The 9,913-nt window shown below is 38.6% G+C and overlaps 1 protein-coding gene and 1 long non-coding RNA gene across 2 annotated transcripts; one reads left to right on the top strand and one right to left on the bottom strand.

Moving 5' to 3' along the window:
- Positions 1 to 216: 216 nt before the first annotated feature.
- Positions 217 to 8,354, bottom strand: LOC102081283 (uncharacterized). Its single transcript, XM_025906037.1, has 11 exons — positions 8,282 to 8,354; positions 7,678 to 7,713; positions 7,301 to 7,592; positions 7,058 to 7,194; positions 6,514 to 6,808; positions 5,237 to 5,388; positions 4,855 to 5,149; positions 4,356 to 4,501; positions 3,829 to 4,084; positions 760 to 938; positions 217 to 679 (listed from the first exon to the last, which is right to left on the bottom strand). Exons 1-11 carry the CDS (start codon positions 8,313 to 8,315, stop codon positions 618 to 620), a joined length of 1,884 nt encoding a protein of 627 aa, XP_025761822.1. The 5' UTR covers positions 8,316 to 8,354; the 3' UTR covers positions 217 to 617.
- On the top strand, positions 3,436 to 3,972 carry LOC112846497 (uncharacterized). The gene is made up of 3 exons (XR_003219504.1): positions 3,436 to 3,488; positions 3,635 to 3,729; positions 3,837 to 3,972. It is a non-coding gene; the product is annotated as an uncharacterized LOC112846497 (long non-coding RNA).
- Positions 8,355 to 9,913: the final 1,559 nt, after the last annotated feature.

The following is a 9,913-nucleotide window of genomic DNA, read 5'->3' as shown; positions in this document are numbered from 1 at the left end:
ATGCCATCCACACAACACAGAAGAACTGAGACTGAGACTGAAGAAGTTACCTGGATGAGTGATGAAATATTTCCTACTGGAAACACTACGTCCAAATGAACAGAATGAACTTTTGGTTTAGCAAGTATAATTAAAATTAAATAAAACAGTAAGGATGGTGGAACAGAGACTATCTGCATATTTTGGAAATTTCATAACATACAACTGTATCTGTTGCTTTAATGAATTTTTATTACTTTGATGACATTTGTAGTTTTACATTTCTCAGGTGTCATCTGCATTTCATCACCACGGCTTTCACAAAAGTGTAGAGTTACTTATGTGGCTGAATTCACAACCCCTGCAAATCCGGAGGAGTACATTACAGGGTAATAAGCTCACACATTTTCCATAGGTACAATTGCTACGAGCATGAGTTATGAAATTGCCAGCAGCATTTTAAATAGAAATCAGTGCTATAGTAGCATAAAGTCAAAAAAAGGGGCAAACATGGTATTGTGTGCAGAAACATCTTATAGTTTTTCTGTAGTATAATTTACAGAACTAAAGGAGTGCAAAAAGGTTTCAGATATATGTATTTGTATCCATTCCATCAGATAGTACATTGTTCTCCTTTACTAAGGACTTATAGGATCCTTGGTGCTGGAGAAATAAACTCTCTGCACAGCATCATCAGCACCTGAAAGAACAGGAGTTACAGTTAAATTTAAGGCAATGCACAATAATTGCACACAAGCTTTAACGTGGTGTAAGTAAAACCTGATTGGCAGATGAAGTTGAGGTTCTCCTCACAGGGCTGGTCCTGCCAGAGGAAGTGATCCTTGCTGGCCACGCCTCCACAGGTGCTGGAGTAGCTGTCAGGAACAAAATCTTGTGGCCAATTTAAGAAATTCATGGAATATCCAGACATCCAGAACCACTCGTCTCCTCTGAGGGATCTGATGAATCAGAAATGAGCAGGTTTATCGGGGTTTTTTTAAATCCAAACAAATACAAGGACACACAGCCCGAGACTTCATGACCTCATCTTTTGAAATTGTCTGAATTTGCACAATTCAAATTGTCACTGTGTATGAAAAGAGAACAGGTTACAGCATCTGGCCTCCAGCTATTCTGCATGAGCTTAAACATGAATCATGACCCTGAAACAAATCATTGGAAAATACATTAGCATATTAATAATGGATTGCATTTATATAGTGCTTTTCCAGACCCTCAAAGCACTTTACAATTCCACTATTCATTCACTCTCACATTTACACACTGGTGGATGCAAGCTACAGTTGTAGCCACAGCTGCCCTGGGGCAGACTGACGCGAGGGTGACATATCGCGCCATCGCACCCTCTGGCCATCACCAGCAGGCAGTAGGTGAAGTGTCATGCCCAAGGACACAACGACCGAGACTGTCCGAGCCGGGGCTCGAACCGGCAACCTTCCGATTACAAGACAAACTGCCAACTCTTGAGCCACGATCGCCCCCATTATTGCCAGTGTTACACAAAATAGGTGAAGCGCATTTCACAGAAAACGTAAAATATAGGGATGCAACGATACCAATTTTTTCAAACCGATCCGATACCGATACTTGGATCTGAGTACTTGCTGATACCGAGTACAAAAACCGATACTTCTACCACACACAAGTTAAACTTAACCAGTAGTAAAGAAACGACCCCACACAACTCTTTAACACAAACGAAACGTTTACTGAACGTAAGGGCAGAGACGAAATACTGTACAACACATCCCTTTTTTAAACTCAAATGATATTCCAATTCCTTAACCAAATGAAATACACTGTATAAATGAAATAATTCCCTTTCAAATTATATTAAACAACCCAACTTATGTTATCACCTTTTGGTAAGTGACTCACTAATATACACTCCAAAACACGTTATATAAATCCACTAAACATACAATATTCACACATGGGCCCCACACACACTCACATTCACACTTGTTGCAGGCCTGTTTGCTGCTCACGCCGGACGATGGAGAAAAATCCTCTTCTCCCCAGTAAGAGCACAAAAGTCTGACTTACAGTTCCGTTGCTCGGTAGGTCGCCATTCACCAGTCCCACACTAAATCCACTCCCTGCGGACCCGATGCTGTCTCTGCTACAGCGCGTTAGCCAGTCACTGTCCAGCTCTCCGACAGTCCTGCCTCCGTGGCGCAACCAAGCAGTCCGGGCTAGCCTTTAGCCTCGGCGGTCATGGCTGGAAACACAGTTTTCCACGGTGGTGCGACCGTTGAAACAAAAAGTTACTTCACCCACACTCTGTTGCGAAGCTCTCACACGGTTAGCTTTCTAGTCACACACTCTTTTGTGCTAGTTAACCTCAGTAAAACTAGCCGAGTCTCTCACTTTGGTTCAGCTAACCTCGTGCATCTCTCCATGCCGTTCTCTTCTGTGAACTGTGAACACCTTATGTGGCGTTCAAGTCCATGGGAATTATGAGTATCTACTCCCAAATTCCCATCCGGGCTACATTAGTATCGGTTCATGGTATCGGTTGACTTTTACGAGTACGAGTACGCACACATTTTACAGTATCGGCCCCGATACCCGATACCAGTATCGGGATCGGTGCATCCCTACTAAAATACATACACAAACATTTAATAGGAGTACCGAACACTATTTAAATTTAAAGCTTTAAAAACTGGTTTATATTGAAGGCTTTGCTGAAAGAAACAGAATAACAAACAGAGTTTGTTATAAATAGATTGCATTTATATTGGACTTCTCAACAAAAAACAAAACAAAACAATACACACAAATCAATCTCACAGCTCCTAATCATATATTTATGATTATTGAATATATAGTAGAAAAGATCGCACAGTAGAGCGCAAAGTATTATTTACTGTATTGTTTTATTACTTGTCATTCCTGTTTGTTAAAAACAAAAAACAAAAAAAACAAAAAAAACAAAGTATTTATTTATTACTTAAAAAACCCCCAGTTTCTTCATTATTTTGTTTCTTTTCACTCCGGGACCATGTGTACATAATTTCATTCCGAGTCATGTTAACATGTGATGCGAATGACAATAAAGCTCCTTGAATCCTTGAAATATTTACAGCCAGCTTAGATCTGAGCAATAGAGGAGTTTGGATCAATGCATTCTGTGTATCTGTGAGTGAGCTTGCAGTTGTTTGTGTTTTCAATTGCTGTTTTGATATCACTGTCATTTTATGTTGAGATCTGGTTCTTGTGGTAGTATCTTGGTTCTGGTTCTGGTTAAATTTTAAAGTTTTGGTGGCTGTTGGATTACTTCACTGAAGGTTTGTTGTGGTATCTGACACTTAGATGCTAGCACACAAGACAAAATATTAATATATATATATATAGAGAGAGAGAGAGAGAGAGAGAGAACTATATTTAAAAAGTATCCTACCCACTAACAGGTGCCATGATGAAGAGAGAATCAGTGTAATTCGCTTCACCTGTCAGTGTTCCTAATGTTATGCCTGATTGGAGTATGGTTTTGCCTACTATTTCTTCATCTTCTTAATTTCATGTTCTCCTGGTTGCTTCTCATTTTTGTTGATTGTCTGTTCATTTTGAGTAATTCTGTTTTATCTTTTGGTGGTCTTCAATAATTTCTGTTTGTTTGTCTTTTTAGAGGTGGCTCTTTTGTGGTCATTTTGCTCTGAGCTGAGAATCCTACATAAGCTGTGGATTACTTATTACTTAACATTAAGACAGTTGTCAGCAAAGGTGCACTATATAACTGGAAAACAGAATCAGCTAATTTATATTATTTCTTGCTAATTAATTTGGTTGTTAAAAGCACTAATTTTCTCATTTTATTGGTACCTGCGCAGTCCCAGCCAGACGTGGTCTGTGAGGGAGAAAGGAATGAGGCCCAGCAGCTGCTCCAACTCGCTTTGCTCCTGTTGGCTGTGAAGGCTGAGCAGGTCCCAGTAATAACGTCTACAGTACATCAGAGCATCAGACCAGCAGAGCCTCTCTCCCACCACCGTCACGTTCCTGCCACCAAGCTGCAGGCTCACAGTGGGAGGAGGGCTAGGAGGAGGTGGAGGAGTCGTTGAAGGAATGATGGCTTCTGGTGCTGGAGAGAAATAGTTTTGTTCTATGTTTGACTCTTTTTAATTTTTTTTAACAGGTTAAACTGTATCGTTGCATTATGCACCCAGTTAAAAAGGGAGGACTGAAAACCGGAAACAAGTTCAATTTGTCCAGTGTGTAGTGGAAAATGAAAAAACACTAAACTAAACACTAAAAGGTTTAAGCTGTTTCTAAGTTTGGAAGTAATTTTCCAACAGTCATATATGCAATCATGGCCACAACAGATGTGCTAGAAAGAAATCTTATGGCCTTACCAGGCAGAGAAGCAAACACCTCCACTTCACACAGCGTCAGAAGTTTTGAAGATCCTGGTATGATCACATTGATGTAGCGACCTTCCATTCCATTACACTGGAATGTGTATGTTGGTGTACCCGCTAATGATTCCATAATGCCACACCTGATGGTGTTACACAAACATCAAAGTGAAATCATCATCATCATCTTTTACCTCTAGACCCTTTTCACTAGGATTTTGGGTGCTGCTGATCCAGCAGTTACATTTACAGCCTTTTCACTCAGTTCCATATCTTTCTTTGGTTTTGTATATTGAATAGTTGGTGCTTTTTGGGGGTTTCTATTTTACAGTCATATGCATGACATGTATATTTCAGGTGGAAATAACAGAAGTCGCACATTGGGAGTTTTTTAGTTTATATCCTGTAGTTGTTTATTTAATATCTCCAAGCTCTGGTTAACGTCACCCTCTACGTGTGTGTTTGGAGCCTTTCTATTATCGGTCTCGTGGCTCACCTGGAATTTGTGTTGCCATTCTGCTCCAGTGAGTCTCCAATCAGGATCTGTGCCCCAAGAAGTCTTTCAGAACAACAGTCTTGTCTGTTGATGATGGTGACAGCAGTGACTTTATAGACAGCCAATAAGTCTACTCTCCACCAGGGATTCTGCTGTGTCGATGTGTGGGTACAACATGAATAACCCCAGAATTCAGTTCTGCACCCATCAACACCTTTAAAGGGTATCCCAACTGCATTCCATGTTGATGACTGCACTGTTTGTTTGTTTAAGGCCACATTTGGAAGCGGTTCGACTAAATTATTGAAAGGAAAAAACAGACATGAATCAGTATCAGGCAGATGTCTTTCAGTAGATCAGATCCAGTCACTTAAAGCTCTACCTGCTGGGGCAGCATACACCTCCACTTCACACAGGGTGAGAGTCTTCTTCTGTCCAGGAAGAAACACGTTCACAAAGCGACCCTCCATGCTGCCTCCGTCACACTGGTATGTGTAGGTTTTACCCGCATTGATATGTGAAATGGAAGCACACCTGACAGCAATGGATGGGGGCAATATTAAGTTGACATAGTTACTTTCTCAAGAAGAGAGTGTAACTGAGAACATAGGAAAAGAGTACATTTTCAAGCCTTTTAAAGTTTTCATAGGTTTTCCCAAAAAATCACAGAAGCTTTTAGTGGTTTCTTTGCTAGTTTCAAGTAGATGACTTATCAACAAACTGATATTAATGACCGATGTAAGCTATTTACATCTCTATGGTATTTATAAGAACCAATACATGAAAATTTAAAGAGTAAAGAACAGATGGGAGAAATACCCTTTAACCTTATTGCAAATGTTGCACATTGCATAATTACTGATTAATTAATCCAAACAATTTGCTGTTCTCTAATGTGTCTCCTATTTTTTTTATATAGGTCTCTTGTTTTGTACATATCCCTCTTGGATGTATATATTTCTCCTGATTGCTATTTAATTCTGCTGTCTACTATTTATATTTTATTCTGCTGTACATGTACAATGGCAATAAAGGGCTATTGTATTCCATCTATTATAGTCTATTGTAGGGCAAGGTTTCAACACAATCGCAACAGTGCAAACATAACAACAGAGCACAAATAACTACACATAAGGCATGTTAGGGAATGTGTGTTGTGTTTTTTAAAGGAAATTAAAATATCATCTGATTTTTTTAGAATATCAGATTTTTAAATCAGCAAGTATACACATTTCATTTCATTCAGCACCCTATAGTATTTGGGCAATCACCCTAACAATCAAATAACCACTTTGCAATGGTGAGAGGGGAAAACTTTCTTTTAGTGGGGCGTAAACTTCAGCAGAATCAGGCCCAGGGATGGGCCAGCCCAGTTTGGGGGTGAGAAAAGAGGAAAGAAGAAAAGGAAGACATAAGACAAAATACCAACAATTGGAGAGAAAAGACAACAATTTAAAGACATTGCAGCTCACTGTATTTCGATGTTTATATTGATCTTAAAAATCCTAAATTTATTGCACTGCAGTTATAAGGTTGGGAAATCGCTCATTATACGTTAGTTCACTATGTGGTGGACAAAATGAATCTTGTAAACTTTTGACTTATCACTGTTCCAGTTATACTTAAAAACTAATTTTATATTCAAACACTTATAGCTACCTGGGATTATTGTTTCCATTGTTCTCCAGTGAGTTTCCTATTCTGATCTCAGCTCCATCCAGTCTTTCAGCACAGCAGTCTCCTCTGTTGGTGACTTTTACAGCAGTGATTGTAAAGCTTCGCTGCAGGTCCACCCTCCACCAGGGGTTGGTCTCGTCTTCAGCCGTGTGGCTACAGAACCCATTGCTGTAGAACGAGTTCCGTCTGCCATCGATGGCTTTGGATGCAGTGGCAACAGAGAGTGTAGATGACTGGGTAGCTTCTCCTTTGAGTGCCACATTGGGTAATGGGTATCCTTGAAGGAAAACCACAAAGAGAAATTAGATCATTGTCAATAGTTAATTATATTTGTTGCAGAAGGTGCAGAGTGCAGTAATTTTGAAGACCACACTTGGCTGTCATTCTGGCTCAAAGACCTTTAACCATACAAAACAACAAGAATGACTAATTTGTGTTGGGAGGTAGGCCATTTGGAAAACTAACAACAACTTGAACAATCAAGGCCTCAGACTTGTGTATCGGCATCAGGCTGAAATGTGATTACCATAGTATACTTCAACCTCGCAGATGCTAAGGACATTTTCACTTCCTGGTAGAAACACAGTGACGTAGCGTCCCTCCATGGAGCTACATGGAAAGTAGTATGTCTGTCCACTGGGAATATGAGAGATGACTGCACATCTGTGTATGAGAAAGCCAAAAAGAAGAAAAAAATAAAAAGGGACAATATGCTACTCAAATAATGATTGTTTATGTATTTTTATCTGTCTGCATCAAGCTGTTTCACCTCATGCTTTCAACGTCATTGATCGCTGCTGACTTTCCAATCCAGATTTCAGCACCATCCAGTCCGTTTTCCACTTCTGCTCTATTGGTTATTATTACAGCACCAATTGTATACACATTTACCAGGTCTACCCTCCACCAGGGATCAGATTCTGACTTGGTGAGTGTGCAGGACCCTAACTGATATCTTGATTCTCTTCTCCCATCAACTGCCTTGCCAGCAATACCCACGCTGTCACCAACCGAGGACTGGATAGCATTTTGGTTCAGTGCCAGGTTGTGGAAAAGATAACCTTAATATAAAAAACCCAGTTAGTATTATGAATTATTCTTTATTTTTTTAAAGATTGTTTTGAGAGAAGTAAGGAAAAAGCTTACCTGTCAGTGCTTTAGATATCATCATGAAGGAAATCCCTGTTAATTTAAAGAGTTTGACTTTGATCTTTTTGTGCAAATAATAAATAGAATTTATATCATATTCATGTTTAACTGTTTGAAATTGTGTAAACATGGGAATTTTAAAGGGAACAGCATACTCAACAACATCTCTGCTGAGTGATTGTTGATATAACAAGCAATAAAACTTTAATTAATGGAGCGAATATAAAAATAAGGAATCATAAAACCAGAAACATGTTGTGTCTAAATGTGTCTGAGAGACACCTGAAGCTACACTGATTGATAATTCCAATTAATCCTCACTTGAATAGCTATTATTCCATATGTGACAACAAGTTCTGAAGTATCTCACTGTTGTTTTTAAGACTTGTATATATTTTTATATTAGAGCTGCTCCAATCACCTCTGTCCAAAATGTTGCCTTAAGACTTTGCGTAGACCAAGATTTAAGTAAAAGAACACTATGCTACTACTCAAAGTATTATCATTATTTTTGTATATGATAATAATGATTTTGAGGTTTTTTCCCAAGGTTTAAAATTAATTATATGAGTGTAACTGAAGATACTGTAAATTGACTTACCAATAAAGATGCAAATATAATTTCTCCCACTCATGGCTTTGGAAAATAATCACAGCTATTGTCACTTTACTGCCACTGTGGTTTTCTTCAGAGCATAACAAACCTTTCTACCTCATTTATTCTGGTGCAAACAAACATGTAAATTTTTACTCAGTGTTGTTTGCATGAAGGACAACACACCCACATATTACATTTGCTTCTTCTAAACAAATCTTGCTTCAGAAGTTTTCATAAGTTTTCTTATGTCTTGTCCACGTCATTGTTATAGACTTTTCTCTGTTTCTTTCCCCTTTTCTCGTTACACATTTATGTTCCACGCACCAAGTTTTGTTTGTATTCAAAACTCTTGGTCAAACAGCTCATTATGGACTCTAAATATACTCAGTAATAAGAAGTGTGTTGAGAAATATTACCCAAAACAATTTACAAGGTTATTAATAGCAAGAAATATAAAATTCCAGACTGACATGTGTAACACCTGAACAGACCCCACAGGTCTCGCACGGGGTTTTTGTTTTTTGGTTTGTTTGTTTTTTGCTATTCTTTTCATTTTCTAGTCAATTTGCTCCTAATGATGTCACATCATTGTTTTCTGTGTGTGCTTTCATTAGTGCTTTACAAATGTTGTGTGGTTTCAGCAAACACCAGTCAAAAGCATCCAGTCCCACCCAGTTTTAATAAATAGAATTTTTTATTTAGTAAATGTTTGACATGGGTCTTAAATTGAAAAATCACATAGGATTCAAGGTGGAAATAAGCGCTCTTTAGGTCACATTGAAGAAGAATGACTCCATTGCTGTAATAATCATCTGGATGAAGTTTCCAGGCTGAAAGTAATAAAATTTTTGAGATGCTAGATCAGTTGACATGTCATACATGAAAAAGAGAACTTATTATGCTACAGTAAAATCTTTGCTCTTGAATCACAGACAGGGATGTAGTATTATTTGTTACTTTCATGGCATACTAGCAGGTATTGAACATTGCATAGGGTGAATTGTGAGCTATAGCTGCTGGTTTTATGTGTTTCGTTGTTAGCTTGTTTGCTGTTGGACTACACAGCTGACCTTTGTCACAGATTTTGTTCATTATATTTATGGACAGAATTTTTAGTTGCATTCAAGGTGGTGGTCTCAGGATCTCGATTCTGCACTTTGCAGATGATGTTTTTCTCCTGGCTTCATCAGACCGTGATCTCTAACTCGCACTGGGGGTTTTCCTGGGTGAGTGTTGGGATAAGAATTAACATCTTCAAGTTCAAAGTCATGGTTTTCACCTGCTCCAGGTTGGGAGCAAGTTTCTAGAATATGTTGAGGATCTCAGGCTCTTGACAGTGATGTGGATGCTGTGCTGCTCTGTTTTAGTAAAGAGAGATCTGAGCTTGATAGTGAAGGTGTCACTTCACATTTTGATAAGCATTCGTATCCTTATGGTCACAAGCTCTGGGCAGTGATTAATCTGGCTGACTCTTTAATATACAGCAAGAAACAACTGCACTGTAACATCTTATAATGGAAAGTGCATGTAGTGAAAATATTGTAGTTTTAAGTAATTTCATTTGAGAACACCCATAACTGAAATTGACTAAACGTTAAAGGTTCCAATTCAAATCTAGTAAGATTCATCAGAAAA

The sequence above is a fragment of the Oreochromis niloticus genome, linkage group LG3, assembly GCF_001858045.2.
Source record: "Oreochromis niloticus isolate F11D_XX linkage group LG3, O_niloticus_UMD_NMBU, whole genome shotgun sequence".
Taxonomy (NCBI): domain Eukaryota; kingdom Metazoa; phylum Chordata; class Actinopteri; order Cichliformes; family Cichlidae; genus Oreochromis; species Oreochromis niloticus.
The sequence above is the reverse complement of the archived record's forward strand: the minus strand, read 5'-3'. Positions and strand labels throughout refer to the sequence as shown.

Excerpts from the sequence above, each read along its gene's own strand:
- LOC102081283 (XM_025906037.1), bottom strand. The coding sequence starts at position 8,315 with ATGAGTGGGAGAAATTATATTTGCATCTTTATTG. Across the intron at positions 7,593-7,677 it reads GATATCTAAAGCACTGACAG|GTTATCTTTTCCACAACCTG; the intron begins GTAAGCTTTTTC and ends TTTTATATTAAG. Across the intron at positions 7,195-7,300 it reads AATGACGTTGAAAGCATGAG|ATGTGCAGTCATCTCTCATA; the intron begins GTGAAACAGCTT and ends TCTCATACACAG.